The sequence below is a fragment of the Rhea pennata genome, chromosome 4 (genome assembly GCF_028389875.1).
Source record: "Rhea pennata isolate bPtePen1 chromosome 4, bPtePen1.pri, whole genome shotgun sequence".
NCBI classification, from domain to species: domain Eukaryota; kingdom Metazoa; phylum Chordata; class Aves; order Rheiformes; family Rheidae; genus Rhea; species Rhea pennata.
This window is the reverse complement of record NC_084666.1, coordinates 58,668,150-58,684,461: the sequence shown is the minus strand read 5'-3', so window position 1 is coordinate 58,684,461 and position 16,312 is coordinate 58,668,150. Positions and strand designations below refer to the sequence as shown.

The window sequence follows — 16,312 nt, the reverse complement described above, 5'->3', positions numbered from 1 at the left end:
ATAAAACCCTCAGATATAAAAAAGCAGGGATCTGAAGACTAGTCTCTAAGGTGTAGCAAATCTAAGTGTGAAATAAGACTGTTGCTACTAATTGCTAAAATTATTCTTTGTTTCAGTTTGGGAAATAGTTTTTACTATTGACACATTAGCAAAAGGGACCAAAAGGCATTTTAAACAGAAATGCAGTTAGTTAACTCAATGCAAAAGGAAGCACGCTATTAGAATGCATGCTATAAATACATGTACTCATTTTTAGTACAAAGTGGTGCGTTGTACTTAAACTGGCTTTTATATAAAAATACCACATGGAATAATTTTTGTTCTTGTTTTTATCTGTTTTGCAAGGAGACTCAGGGACTCTGCATTTCCTCCTCATCACTGAAACTGTATTAAGACCCAAACACTCTTTCGCTGTCTGTTGTATTTTGGGACACTCTGCCTATCACTGCCTATTTAACTGCCTATCACTCTGTGATAGAAAAAAATGTTAAAAAAATTTTAGATTGTCCTTTTCAAACACGATATTTTCCTGAGAAGAGAGTGCAAGCTTCTTTTACAGAGAAGGTAAATATTAATGCCCTTTGTGAAACAAATAGGGTCAAAATAGTGGAGGGATAAATATTTTTCCTACAGTTAACTCCATACGCCGAATTTCTAGCGAAGGAGACATCAGCACTACAGCTTCTCTTTCTACTTCTCATGCCATGCAACAGCTCACCTTCCCCAAGCTGTTGCGCTAGCTCTGAGCTAAAATTTCCGCGCGTGACTTTGCTGCAGGATCCTCATTGAGGCCTTCGGGCACCGCGGAGACACAAACGCGCGGGAGAGCCCGCTGGGGGACGAGCGCTCGGCCCCGGGAGCAGCAGGCCAGAGCAGCACCGCTGCGCACCGCTAGCAGCAGCAGGCCGCTGGGTGGAAAGGGGATCTGCCCTACGGAAACCGGGAGTATTTGAAGGACAGACATGAGGGATAAACCTGGCCAGCTAACGCTGCCCTGTGCCCTGCCGGGCGGTGAGGGCCCACAGCTACCCGGAGTGCCGCAGGGCCTCGCGCGCCGCTCCGGATGCCGGGCAGCGCCGGGGCGAGCGCTCCCCGCGGCTCGCAGTCGGGGCTCGGACGCGGGCGGAGGGCCCCGGACAGGCGCCGGGCCCGCCGGGCGGTCCGGCTGAGAGCCCTCTGCGCGGGGAAGGAGCGCGGCCTCGCCGCCGGCTGGGCCAGCGCGAGGGAGAAGGAGGGCGCAGGCGGCCAGGGCAGGCAAGGGCGCCTCCATACCTCCCCCGACTGCGGGGCGCTTTAAAATGGCTGCGGAAACCCTGGGGTCAGCAACTACAGCGTGGCGGTTGTAACGTTTCGGCCCCAGAACAGCACGGGCTAGGCTTCGCTCAGCACTGCAGGGTCTGTGCAAGCAAACACAACTTTAACAGCTGTGTTTATTAGCTATAGATATGAACTTGCAGAACCACTCCCCCAGCGCTGTACCACATCAACAGCACCGGCATAAATAAGTTATACTTCATTTTCCTCTTCTGCATCAGTCAACGCTTTACTCAAGTCCTTTCTGCCTTCTTCAGCTCGATCTGTGGTCCCTCTCGGGACGCTCTTCGCTCTTTTCCAGTCAGCCTGCCTCTTTAATCCTGTCATGGCTTTCTCTTTTTTCATTTATATTCTCACACAAGAAATGTTTTGGATAATAACGCGCAAGAGCTCCGGTGGGCTGGACCTTCAGCACCCCGCATACACCCGTGCCCGGGTGCCTCAGGAGACCCCCACAGCAGCGCAAGGCGGGCGCTTTCCCTGGGCTCCGGGGTTTGGGGAAACACCAGCCGCTGCGACGCTCAGCGCCGCCGCCGCCACGGGCGTGCGAAGTCCTCGGCCCGGCGACGCGCCCGCCCCGCCGGCTGTGCCGCCGCCGCCTGCGCATGCGCGGCGCCCCCGCCCCGCTCCGACCCCGGCTCAACCCCGCCGCGCAGGGGCGGCAAGACACGCTCCCCCTCAGGGCCGCCTCTTGCTATTGGCCGCGGCGCGCGCCTTCTTCCCGCCCCCTGCGAGCACTGCCGTCCTCACCATTGGTCCCGCGGGCCGGCGGGCGCCTTGCGATTGGCTGCGGCGGCGGCAGCGGGCCGGCGGCGCGGCGCGGCGCGGCGGGCGGGGCGGCGCGGCGTTTGCCGTGAGGTGCGGGCGGGCCGCTGCCGCCGCCGCCGCCGCTTCCGGGTCCGCAGCAGCGCCGCCGCGGAGGGCGATGGCGTAAGTGGTGCGGGACTCTGCTGGCTCTGCCGCGCTGCCCCCGGGGGCCGCGGGGGGCTCCGCGTGCCGCGACGGCGGCGGCGGCCGTTGGCGGCGGCCGTTGGCGGCGGGGGAGGGGAGGGGAGGGGAGGAGGCGCGCGGTGGGGGTGGGGCGGGTGCGCGGAGTTGCTGCTGCGAGCAGCGCGGCCCGGGGTCGCCCCGCCCCCCGCGCCGCGGTGCTCCCCGGGCGCCGCAGGCTCCCGCGGGAGCGGAGCGCGCCGCCCGCCTGCGCCGTGCGGGAGGGTGCGCGAAGGGCCGGCGCTAACGGCCGAGCTTGGGAGGCGGAGGGGCGCGCCGCGCTTCGTGCGCGCTCAGCGGCAGAGCGGGTCTGCCCGCGTCTCCGTGCCCGGCGAACGGAGAGGCGGTGTTGTGGTGCTCATAGAAGAGCACCTGACCTCCGCTTCAGCCCGCAGGTCTCTGCTGTGGAAACGGCCGGGGAGGAAACCAGCTGTTTCACGGGTTCCTGTTTTTCCCTTTGCATGTGTCTCTGTAAGTTTACCCAGTACAAAAAGCGCCTGAGGTCAGATGACAGGAGACCGAGCACTACCAGTCTGTTGGGCCTGCAAGGAAACTTTCACTCTCGTTTCACTGGCAGATGAAAGATGATCCCTGTCACTATCTCTGATCCATAGGGAGTTTAATACATGCACTGATGTAAAATGAGATACATATGCTTTTTGGTGTGTTTAAGGCTGTAATAAAAATTTCCTCCTTCATATTATGTATTTTTGTTAATAATGTAAATTACCAATGCAGAGTGCTTCAACATATTGATCTACTGGATGTATATGTTAAAGATTAAGATATATCCAGTATCTCAGTCATGATCTACGTCTGGATTTGTCCCCTATCTTAGGGAAATATCTCTATGACAATACTGTAATGCAGTTTTTTTAAGCTTTAATACGAAAAAGATCACTGTAGTTGCCATGGAAATTCTTCTGTTGTGTAAATAGTTTGTTAGTTAATCTACTTGTCTGTCTTTTTTAACTGCAGCAATATCTTTTTTTCCAATTTTGCATGATAAGTGCATAATGATCAGATAAACAGTTGGGCTGGAAGTTGTGGCAACTGAGAAGAAGTAGAATGTAGGAGAGAGTAGTCATCTTGTTGGTAACAGTATGTTAATTGGTTTTCAAAACATCATTGGTAAAACAGTACCAATAGGAGAGTTTGTGCCAGTTTCTTTTCGGGGGTATTAGTTGAGGATTGTGGCCTGAGCTTGCACAATTAGACAGTGTTCATGAACAAATTTATTCATGAGGGGACTTTAGTGATGGTGAGTAGTCTTTACTTGGTTGAGTAAAGGTGTGCGGGTGTCCAGAACTTTTTCATGGTGAGCTCTAATCCTGTGTGGCATGATGAAGTAACTCACTCTTTTTTTGGTAGCTGTTATAAAACTTTGGCATGTGAAAAGTGCATAAGCTGCTCTTTGGCAATTCCCCTTCTGTAATTTCATCTGGTGCGAAATAGTCAAGAGTTTACCACCCTTTATGAGTGGCATGCAAATTATCCTACATTTACACTGGGGTTAAGATATATTACCTTCTCCTGGTAACTATTCATCCCATAGCAACTTGCTCCTGTATCAAAATCTTTAGACCGAGTGCAGACTGGGACAAACACTAATAATGTTGTGTATCTAGCTCACTTAAGAGAGTTGGTATATGTAGCCATAAGACTGATTTGTGGTTTAACTTTTTTTCCTCTTTTCCCAAATTATAGTGAAGTGTCAGAGGAGAAATTTAATGGAAAGATTCTGGAAAGCTCATATGGAAGGTGAAAAAAAACTTTATAGAATAGCTCAGAAATACAATGTTGCAGTCCAAATTAAAGAGAGAGAATTTTTATTGAGAGAGGCCCTTTGAATTTCTCTCTCTTTTTTTTCTTTTTTCTTCTTCCAGGTAGGGGAGTGTGCAATAAAGCAAGTTCCTATTTATTTCTAGGGTTATAAACCCTTAGATTTTGTTTCCCCTTCAATATCAACAGTTGGTAATGTTGGCAATAAAAAAGCCCTCTTTCCCCCCAAGACGAATCAGAGAGACATGGCTTGCACAATAATCTCATATTTTTTGTTTCTTTTGAAGTAAAGTGAACAATCATCCAAAATTCATTTGGGCATTGCTAGACTGCCAATAAATTGATGCAAGGAATGTGGTATGTTGGTTGTTGTAGTATTGAGTACTAGTCTACTTGTCCTTGAGTGCTTAGAGTATCAACTGTTTTCAGAAGCTTTGAAATTGAAAATACATCACTTCCCCTGCTTTGGACGTTAATTCAGTAGTTTTGTGTTTCACACCCTTTTGACCATGATACTTGTCTAAACAGCTCATGCTGAACTATTTTCCCCCGTTTTTTCATCACTGCTCATAGGAAGGGTGTTAAAATACCCCTTTTCAAATGTATGTGCTTCTCTAGTGTTTTTTGTTTCTCTATTAGATACAGTAAATCTCTTCAAGAAGATGACTCTCCTGTACTGTTTTTAGTTCAGCTGTTTCCCTGTGAGGTTATATCAAGGTTTTTTTGGTATAGTTAAAAACAATTCTTTTCTCTTGTTTACGGTGTGTTTGCTACTATTGTTAATTCAAGCACTAACAAAGGCAGAAAAATGGGTAGCTTTTTTTTTTTTTCTTTAACTGGTAATCTAGTAATTGAGTGTAAGGTATGAAGTAAATATAACACTTCATATTGCAAAATGGCTGCACAGGTCTTACAATTTAGAGTGTTCTTTTGAGTATGTCGTTTTTGAAAACAACTTTCTTTTTCTTCCTTCCTCTTCCGCTTACTTGTTGACTGAAGAGTAATTGAGGCGCCTAAGATGTGCTGGGACTGGTTTGATGTCTTCAGACCTAGCTGGAGTATTTGAAGGAAAAAAAGCTAAGGCTGGCACTTTCTAGTTTTGTAAAATGTGTCTAATATGCTTCTAGGTGCTGACAGGATCACTATACCTTCAGGGAAAAAATAGGTTATGTATACCACTTGTGAGACCACTTTCTTTTCTAATACCATTTAATTAAGCAGAACTCTGACTTTGTAGTAACTATTGCCAGAGACTGTGAAATAAAATGACTGGGAGTGTAAGTCTCCTTTTTTAAATGAATGTACTTTATCAGACCCTTTGTGGGTGTGGCTTCTTTACTAGAGATACACCGTGCTTATGAGGTTAATTAACTAACTTAGATTGGGGGATCTTATATGACATTGTTTAATCTGGTATTTTGGGTGTAATTATAACTCCACTTTCTTGTAATTGCTGTAGAAATTAAGTAGAGTGGCCTCAAAATGAAAATTATCTTGTAATATTAAGGAGGAAGTAAATATGCTTATTTTTCTGAGAAACAAACTTTGTTTTTCTTTCCAGTTTACAAAGGCTTGGTAAGCAATTGATTTATGTGAGTATTTGAGGAATGAGTTGGATAAATATAGCTTTCCAAATTAATTCCTCCATAAATTCTAGTAAAAATAAGGGGACCAGGGACATAACATTATTTTCTAACTTTCGTCATGACCATATGTAAGTGTTTCTTCTGAACATTATGAAATGCTATTCTTCCCTTACTTCCCCCTGCCCCCCCCCCCAAAAAAAAAATCTTTGGATAAAATAGTTTTATTCCATTGCTTCTACAAGGTGCCCCGGAAGAAAAGCATTACAAAGAATGAGATAAATAAACAGACTTTTTCGCCCCTTTTTGTTCAGCCTAAACACCCATGTTACTTGATGTTCTCAGGCACTTAATGAAATACCTAGTGCTTTTGTTTTCAGTTTTAGGTATATGATAGACCTTTTATGCTTACACTGTTGTTTCATTTACTTCAGCTGTCTCTGCTAAGCAACTGAATTCCAGTGATGGAGAATGCTAGAGAGCCACATCCTCTGTGGGCTTTATGGGACTTTTTGGCCAGATGCTTCAAAGAGTCAACAAGCTGCTCATCTTCCTTTCTTTTATTTGCAGAAAAAATACTCTGTTTTTATCACCTATCAACCTATCACCTAAACAAATTAAAAGCGTAATACGGAGTCTATGTATCAAAAGTATATTTTGTGTGTCTCATCAGTCAAGCTATTGGATGGGCTTCTCCCACCCCTGACCCCCTTGATTCTTTTGTATGTGTATCCTTTATATAAATTTTTACTGACTGTTCAAGCAGAGAATTCTTTTTTTCGGAGATAAGTGTTGATGCCTCAAACTGAAGTTGGTTTATTGTGACTGAAATAGGTTTAAAATGATTTTAAGCAACTAATTTTTTTACCTGGTTTTTAAGAATAGTCTGTCTGCTGTGCGAACTTGCTTGTGTTTGTATTACAGGAAGTGGACTGGAAATGAAGTGCATCCCTCCGGACTATAACAACGCTTACCTCCTTTGCTATAATTTACCTCTGAGTATTGAGTGTGACTCAAGTAAATAAAACTCAGGTTTTTTTTGACTGTCAGTTAATTGTTTGCCCTATACATAATGCCTTTGTGACCAACTGAAGCAAGTCGGCAGTAATACTGAATGCTCACATCTTCAAGCAGGTTCAGTGACTGCTTTCAACAGGCCAAGTGCTCTAAACATGCTCCTCAAAAGCAGACCTTACATACTTAAGTTTGGGCATCCCAAATTAGGTATTTGGCCTTTTATCTCTCCATGTTTCAGGTTTCTCATTTATAGAAAAATGATTACATATCCTCTTAAAGGAGTGTTAAGCTTCTTTCATACAAATGAAAGGTGCTATGATTTTATCACTTCAGTGCCAGAGGTCTCCTCAGTTCCTTCCTCCTCCTAGGAGGAAATTTATAAAGTTTGCAGTTATGAGTCATGAGTACCATACTGAATAGTGAAGATGTGCTGTTTTTCTGGGGCCTTAACAAAAAAAAAGTTAGGATTTTGGATTATGTTCCAGCTGTTTTACTTGGCTCACTATAAAACACTAGAGCCCTTGAGAAGATACAGTAAATAAATACAGACAGGTAAATGTGAAGTTCCAGGTTTCTTTTTTCTTTGTCATGTGCTTTCTGTTTTGTATTGGTACAGATAGTAAGGGTCTGTTTCCCATCCAGACTTAAGTATCTTTCTTTCAAAAACAATCCCCTAAGATTTGGAGAGTATCCTTTACTTCAGAAAAATACAGTAATGGTTTCCATTTAAATTAAAGGCGTATCAAGCTCTTGGTCAAAGATGTGTTCCTAGAAAGTGTAACAGTTAATGTTTTGACAGATTTGGAAGTATTTGCCCATAGTAATAAGTCTAAGAGGAAGGGATGCATGCAGTAAGCAGTAAGCGCAGTTTAAGTGTACATGTATGGCATACATACGGTATGGAAGATACAGAGGCAGGAGCAGGATCATCAGGGCTGTTGCCAGGAAGAGATGCTGTCTGTTCAGGACAGATACTAGCTGTTGAAAAGCTGGTGTTTCTGTTGATAGTCCTGGTGCTACTCCTGCCTCTCTGCACTCCATGACCCAAATGCACGAGGGCTTTATAAATAGTATGTACTACATTAGTCTCTGCATGGATCCCCTTTTGTTTCACTAGTTTCTGTGGGCAATGTTGCTTCATTATCTATTTAAAACACCTGCTTCCTCATTGAGACCAAGATCCCACTCCTAGTGCAAGTGTTACACCTGCCTGTTTCTGAATGGTTACACTTTCACTGCTGCCATCCTCTTCCTCAGGTCACTTGATCAAGCCAACCAGGGGCAAACGGTGCCTGTTAGTGGGACAGTATGTGAGATGATCGGCTGTGATTCTGTGAAAATGATGGATTTAGAAATAATGACTAGTGTGAGATTCCTGTGTTTACTTACATGCCAGTAGCAAGTATATTCCAGAAAACTTTCAAGAATATCCAGTTTACACTTGGGATAGTGATAACAAAAAAAATGATGAATACAATCTTTATTTAAATAAGTAAATGTCAGGATCCAATGACTTGCAGTCTTTGACTTGTTTTGCCACAGTCTTCCTTAGAGCTATAACAATATATAATACTCTGTCTCAGTATCAAGTAACATTAGAGGGTAATTTCTTAGGAAAATGTCACAAAGGCTTTCTTAGAAGATTAAACAGTGATGTTCTTTTATGTAACAAGCAGTCCCCATCAACTGGCAACATTTCCACAGTAGTCTTGATCAGAAGAGAAAGATTATTTTCTCTTGTATGACCACAAAATCCTTTTTTTTTTCCTTAGGTGAATTTTATGCTGAAATATGTTGACTTCAGTTTCCCCAGTTCCTCTGTCATTCACAAGTTGAAGGATCTTATAGGCAGTCTGCACATCTACTTCCTAATACAAGATGGCATGTTTTTTTTTTGTTTTTTTTTTTTTTAAATAATACCTATAAGCCTTTGTGAAAGGCTTAAATCAAATTGCACTATCATTGTGTAATTGAGTTTGCCATTATAATGTCCCTTCTAAAACAAGAACTTCTTTTTAAAAACATCCATGCATGATGCTTATTATTCCGGTTTATAGCGAAGCTTCTTTATCATCACTACTGGAAGCAGTGTCTGGAGATTTTGTGTAAATTTACTTATTACTTTCATATTCTTTCCTCTCCATTCTATCCCTTCTTATCAGAAGAGGTGGTGAGGAAATTGCTAATGTTTTTCTTTGAGACTGTGCCTGTGTTAGTTCAAAGCACAGACTCTTAATTCAGAATATTGAATTTACCCAAATGTAAGTGAGATATAAATGCATTTAAAGCAGGCTTTTTGACTTCTCCAGCCACATTTTATTTCCAAGTTAAATACTGAGAGAGTAGTATGGATATTACAGGAAAAAAAGGATAAATTATTTTTTCTTGACTGCACTTTTAAAATACCTGTTTTTGCAAAGATGTTATGCTGCTCAAAAAGCAGAGCTTTATCAGTGGTATTTAGCTTCACATTCTTTAATTCTTGTTGGAGAGCTTCAGAAACTTAATAAAGGAAAGGAGATAAAAGTTCTCATTTTTTTGAGTGTTTAATGCTAACATTGATTTGCAAGACAAGAGTAAAGACAAGAGTATGAAGGTGTATTAAAAAAAAAAAAGGCAAAAAAAAAGCTTATGTTCCTGTAAGAAAGCTTGACAGATAATGTCCAAGGGACAGGACTTCAAATGAAACTAACACAAGTAGAATGGTACTGCATAATTACAAATGATACTGATCTGAACTACTCCCTGTTAATCATACTTAATTAATATAACCCAATTGCAAGATGATTTCTGGATGTTTTGAATAAATGCAGAAGATCAGAAGGACTGGTTTTGTGCTCCGTATAGCAGATATGTGTAGTCACTTTTTATAAGATGATTGAAATGTGTCTTAAAGCAAGAGAACTAATAGACTTCCTGGATAAAGAAGTTAAGGAAATTTTCTGTAGCTCCTAAAATTGCCTGGAAGTATACACTTCAGCCTTGCCTTCCATCGGTGCAACGGTTCTTTGCTACTGGCCAGAGCATACCGTAAAGGCCTGTAGTGTGCTGAAAGATAACACTTTTCACACAGCACTACTTTAAATATTGATTCCTTAATATAATCTCGTGCTAATATGTTTTTCCTGCCTGTCTGAATTTTGCTCTGTGTTCAAATGTAGTTAAATACTCCATGGAATTTGCTTTGAAATGGTATAACCGAGTATCAGGTTGAGGCCGTGAAAGGAGCCACCTGGGCTCTGTGCTATGTGGTGTGTGATGAGGGGCTTTTCCTGTAAAGGTCTGATCAGCTTCCCCCTCTTGCTATGGGAAAGCCTGAGGGTATTCTCCTTATTCTGCTCGCCTCTGATCGCATGTAGCCTCTCCTTAAGCAGATGCATGTATTTGAAGAACTGTAGGGCTGCCTCCTCTCAGGTGACTCAGTGGTACTTTTTGGTAGGTGTTTAAGACAACTGGTTGAACATCTTTCTTCAGAATGAAATATTGGCTTAATGAGTTTCACAAATGATAATTAAAAGCTCTGTAACAAGTTTAACTGCCTTTCAACTTTTAGGTATCTGTGCATATTCAGTTTACAGCCTGAGCCTCCAGATTCTGAGTGATTAAATTAATTAGCAATTAAAAACAGGTTTTAGAATTGGTATCCTGGGCTAGGACTGTTTTCTCTGTTGGTATAAGGAGCTACTTTTGGTTCTCCTTCATTACCTGCTAAAACGAGGAGAAAACTTATATGAACATCCTGAAATGATGTAAATTATGGGGTTGGTTCACAAAATTCAGTGGTAAACCTGAACTGAACAAAAATATCCTTTAGGAAGTTGTTTATCTCACTGGCAGAAATAACACCATCTTTTTTGTTTTCAAATGGGCTGTGTTTGGCATTCCGTGCGTAAGAAATAAGAGGTACGAAATAAGTGAGTTATTGGAGGCTAAGCTATAATACTGAGGTGATGGATATTTAATTCACCAGTTCAAGAGAATATTCTCTTGAAACAAACTGAACAGATCTCTAATATGCGAATATGAAGCATACAGTTTGTCTTGTTACCTTTTTGTATGCTAGAATGCTTAGGTTAATACAGATTAGTTTTTACTTTTATGTTCAATTGCCTTTTGACTTAGTGCTATAGTGTAATTGTTGTACGTATTGTCTTTGTTGACTTTTATATGTTGTATAAGATATTTGGACTACTAAGTTTGCAGGGCATAGGATATATATATATGTGTGTGTGTGTATATATATATATATATATGTATACACACATATATATTTAAGGAAGCTGTTAGGTATTGTTTCATGTGCTACATACTCAGTTTTCTTTAAACTGTACTGAACTTACTACTCATTTTGTTTTTTTACCTTCAGTTCTATAGGTACCGATACAAAAACAACTTAGTAATGGATCAGAGAAAAAATGATAGTTTTGTCCCAAGTATCACACAATTGGAAGACTTCCTGACAGAACATGACTCCAATGTAGTTTGGCTGTTAGTAGGTAAGGTGAATCTGTTCTGTTTTGGTTAAATGGTTTTGTGAGTGGTTTTAAGCATACTTCTCTAAATACTGCTACACCAATTTAGAATTTCTTACTAAAAGACATCAAAACATTAAGAGTTGATTTTCATTTATCATACAACTGTTTAGTGATATATGGCAATGCTACTCTGCTTAAGTAAATCAGAAACAACTAATATGGAATTGCTTCCAATACTATTCCAACTATGATATTCAAGAGGTAAGTCAAACGTGCAAAGGATGATGCTTTACAACAGCTACAGATGAGACTTCAGTGAGAACTGAGTTGATGATTAAGTGTAATACATAACAAAGGATTACCATTTCAACATGACAGACAGGTACAATAACTTCATTATAGAAATATGAACGTATCTCCCATTTAATATGGTATGTGTAGTTTGAATAGTGTTGTAAAGGCTTTAATGATATAACTTCTAGACTAAGTCATGTGTCACAATAAGGCTTTAAACCCAACCATGGTGTACTCAATTATGGGCAATCTGGTTTTGTAAATATTCCTGTTTTAGGTATGTTAGTGTTTTTATAAAATGAATGTGGTTTTTATATTTGTGTGTAGATACTCTTTTTTTTTCCTTTTTTTCTTTCCTTTTTTTCCCCTCCCCCTGAATAATCTGTGAACAGGTAGGACAGGAAGAGCAAAGTAATCATTAAGTTGTATTGTTGTGTTCAGGTTCAGATGAGACTGCTAGAAGTAACTGTGAAGAATTCAGGCTTTTCCAAAAGTAGACAATACCTGCTTTTCAGCTTTGATCCTGGATCTGGAGAATGAGGGGCAGCAGAGGAAAAATAAGTGTTTTTTTCTTTTTCATTTTTTTTGTTGACTTTTGAGAACTTAGAACTGTGTCTCTTGTTTGTTGATACCCTGGAATTATTTTTCAGTAGGCCATATTTGAATGGGTAAGACAAAGGTGAAATATCTGAGAGTGCACTTGGAATATTACTTATTTCACCTTTAATATTTTCTGTCAGAAAGTTCGAGTCAAAAATTTTTGTGTGTAATCAGGATGAAAGTAAGGGAAGTCACTGTGCGGATGGTTGCTGATGCTAAAATGTGAACAGACATGAAGAGAGATCTGAAAAATTAGATGTTCACATCTTCCACCAAAGAATAAATGTGTTGATCTGCAGCCTATAGAGTTTTGGTTTTTTCTCCCTTGTCTCTCTGTACACTAGATTCTTTGAGCAAACTATTAATAATACTACTTGGAAAGTTAGTAGTATATAAACAACTCCATGTAACAATTATAAATTAAAAAGAAAGCTTTGCTTAAGCGTATTCAATTTGCAAACTTGCTTCACAGGAGGTTAGAGTGGATGGATCTTCAAGAAATAATCTAATCCATCACTTTACTCTAAGGTAGATTTACCTATGTGTGCTTACACATACATACAAACGAGAGATAGTGATCTCTCCAGTTCTAACAGCTCTCTTGGGATTTTAAAAACAACACAAACAGAAAAGTCTGAGTAGCCTCCAGTTTAGTACAAGATTTGGATACAAGTTTTTGAACTTAATGTTTATTAACTGACACAGTTTTAACTAAATCTTTCTCCTCTGCTTTCATCTGCTGACTAAAGATATCCTGTTACAAGAACAAAAAAAGTTGTCTTCTCTTGAAATAGCTAAATATTGATCACAGTATAACAGATGATGAATTCAAGAAATGAAAATGTTCTTAGAAGTTTTGTTGCCCAATTCCAAAATAACTTTTTTTAAATAGGCGTGCAATAAAACTTTCCAGCAGGTTGCAGCTTTATAAGATTTACTGTGTAAAATCTGTACTCTGTTTAGAATGACATTTTAAGAAAGCTACGTACTCTTTAAATGTGCAGCAGGATTTGTAGCAAACTGTAATGTTTTGTATTTAAATCTAATTTAAATACAATCTAACAATCTAATTTGTTACGATAATTGGTGTAAAACTGTATCTTATCCTGTAACTCATGAATTTCAGTGGTTTCAGTTCTAGTTGTAACAATTCTTTAGGTGATGAGTTGTTTGTACTGTGTCCGTTAGCAGTAAAGGCTGATTTCAGCTGGCATTTACTTATTCAACAGCTGAAAAATTGAATGGCATAACTCTTTGTGAATTTAAGCATTATTGAATCCTGTATTTACCTACAGCATGCTGGCAGAAGACATTTTTGAAGGCAAAAATGTAATTTCCGTGATGAGCTTTCTTAACTCTGTTAATTATATTTCCTAATTTTAGTGGGTCTATCATTTAATAGTGGAGACTAAATTTGGTGAGAGGAAAGAAAAGGGTGCAGTTTGGGGCAGGGGTGGAGGCAGGGATTAGGGCCGCAGTGCCTGGTAACTGCACTAATTTACTGATTCCACCCTCTCCCTCCTGCCCCCCAAGTATGTCACTTTAAGAGGATACCTTCTTGACTTCAGGTATCTAGAAGTGTCTAGTTGAACTTTAATCTCAAATTTAGTTTGACTGCAGTTAGACTCTTTGAGTGGGAGTCATTCCACCTTTCTCCCTTCATTGGTGGAAGAGTGGCTTACTCATCTGAAAACTGGGTGAGGTAAACACCGTCCTTGGAGTGTGCCTTCAATGAATGCCAGCACCAGTTGCTTTCCTGGAGCCTAGCCTTAACCCTCCATCCCTTGCCCCTGAGTAATCATCCTCACAAAACTTTGCCCTGAGATTTAATTTGATTACATGTCATGCAGCTTACTTGCCTGTGTGATTTTTTTTTTTTTTTTTTTTTTTGGCCAAAGTGGAATCATTTTCCAGTACAAAAAAGGCAGTCATACAAGTCATCTTTTCTTTCTCTTCTACCTTCTCCTTTTTGGCTTTTAACAAAGCACAGATGTTGTTACAAAGCAATGGATGATGCTACAGACAAAGGTGTAAAAGCTTTAAGGTGCATTTATTTTGTACTTGACTAACCCAGTTCAAGTATTTAAACCCAAGTACCAGTCACCTGAACTATCTGCAGAGTGAAGGCATTATACCCATGATTTTCTGTATTTCGGTTTTTCCATTTAAGTTTTTTAAATATGAAGTATATGTAAAAGCATTTTGTTATAAAGTTCAGTTAGTATAATGAATAGTTACCCTGAATACAAAAATGGCGTGATTTCCTACTTTGTTTCATATTATCAAGATTTATTTGTAATTATCAAGAAAGTGACTTTGAACTAGTCCGTTCCCTGACAGTCCCATTCCTTTTGGGTTTGTCCTTCTGGAAGGTTTGAGAACCCTTTTAGTTAGAAATAGGTTATTAGGTCTTAATCAACTAAAGTAAAAATTACTTTGGGGATTAGCAGACCTATTTTTTTTCCCTTTTTTCCCCAACAAGTTCCATGCTCCATCTGGTGACAATGTAATATAATGTAATATATTTCTGCTAACTCAAGGGCTGATACGTGTTTTTTTTTTTTGTTTTTTTTGTTTTTTTTCCCTCCCCCCTCAGGGTAATGGAGCATAGGATATTATTTCAGATTTGGTAGTAACTTTCCTGAGCTAAGATATGAAAGGCTAGAAATTTAAATTATAAGTCATGGTTTGGAGAGTGTTGGCAAAGAAATGTAATATGATGTCTGAGAGTACTTTTGGGGTATTTTAACATGAATGATTATGAAAGGGGTAAAGCATGTTGTAATTTGATCTATGAATTTTAACTTCTTGGGAGGTAAGAGATGTCAATTAAATGTGTGGCCCTTTTGGAGGCCCTCTGTAGATCATATTTTTGAACTGAGGAATGGAAGAACAGTGAAGAATCTGTACTTTTATGAATTTCTCATTTCCTTTTCCCTCTGTCCTTCTTGCACTCTCTCTCCCAAAACACCTGCTAAAGTCTCATCAGTTTAAGGGTTTTTTTGGAGAATAAGAACATTGTGCTTTGTCTTGATAGGTAAGGCTTTTATCTAGGTCAGCATGCATTTTTAAATATGTTAATTCATTTTAATCTTTCAACAGCAACAATATTGTCTTGTGGATGGATTATCTACCTAACTTACTATAATTCTCGGAACATTGGACTTATTTTAACGTTGGTTCTTAACAGATTATATAAACATGGCTACATCCATATTGGTAAGTTATGATTGATGTAATGTGATTGTGTGAGTGTGTCTGTCTACTGCTTTTCATCGTTATTTTTTTTAATTGATAAAAGCTCTAAGTAAAATCAAAATTTTCCTTTATTGTAGTAATTTATCAGTATGGATTTAATGTTTAAAAAAAAATTTTGATATCCTGCTTTTGGGTATAGTTCTTAGGGTAGGTAGAAACCCCCCAACCCCAAACTGCTACTACTGCCAAGATGTTTGTATTGAATTCCTCAATATTTTAAAGTAAAACTCACTTACAGGTTTTATTCTATATCAGGTGTACTTTTTCCCTGTTCAGTCTGTATACATTATGTGAATACAATGTGTATGTTCTCCTTTATCTCTTTTTCAAAGCCCTCATATCGTAATGATCAGCCTTTTAAAAGGGAAGACTGGCCTGAGCTCCCAGTGGAATCTGCCTGTGCTGCTTCTGAACCTGCACAATAATTTGGTGTTGAGGGGCACAGCTTCCCATGCCCCCACACCTGTGGGCCTGCTGTACCGTATCAGAAGTCTGGGTAGTGACTGCCGTAGTGACTGCTGGTCTGGCCTCAAAGGAGCACAGCGCAGTCTCAAGCCTTGATTCCTTGTTGTGGTGGTGTCCTTGCTTTCCAAATAACCTCTCAGAACAGCTAATCGTGTTAATCCTTACTGGGACTGTAATATGTAGAATTTATACTGACTAGAACACTTGCATCAAAATTCATCAATTCTTCTTTTTTTTATTTTAAAGCTTTTTTGAATAAAACAGGTCAATGCAAATCACTTGGGCACTCGCCCACATTACAAAAATACATGATGCTGAGTCACAGAGGGCTATATCCCACAGCCTCGCTCTGATTCTGCTTTTAATCTTCTGTCACTTATTCTTTCATGCCTTTATCTTTCTGCTTCCCAGAACGACTTTTTTTTCCTAAACTTCTGGACTTTTGCAACTATTACTCATAAGTGCAGTAGAAACTTAAACACTACATTCCCCACTCTCCATAAAGGAGAAAGCTCCATTAATTTACTCATGCCTTCA

The 16,312-nt window shown here is 40.2% G+C and overlaps 1 protein-coding gene across 10 annotated transcripts in view; it reads left to right on the top strand.

The window, feature by feature from the left end:
* Positions 1-2,155: 2,155 nt before the first annotated feature.
* BLTP1 (bridge-like lipid transfer protein family member 1) overlaps positions 2,156-16,312 on the top strand; it is a 125,362-nt gene continuing 111,205 nt past the window's right edge. For 9 of the 10 annotated variants that reach the window (XM_062573999.1, XM_062574000.1, XM_062574006.1 and 6 more), the window contains exons 1-3: positions 2,156-2,244; positions 11,050-11,179; positions 15,155-15,271. In XM_062573999.1, the coding sequence (XP_062429983.1) occupies positions 11,083-11,179; positions 15,155-15,271 (214 nt within the window). In that variant the 5' untranslated portion in view covers positions 2,156-2,244; positions 11,050-11,082. Of the gene's footprint in view, positions 2,245-6,642; positions 6,684-11,049; positions 11,180-15,154; positions 15,272-16,312 lie in introns of those variants that run through there. The other variant, XM_062573997.1, reaches the window with a different exon arrangement.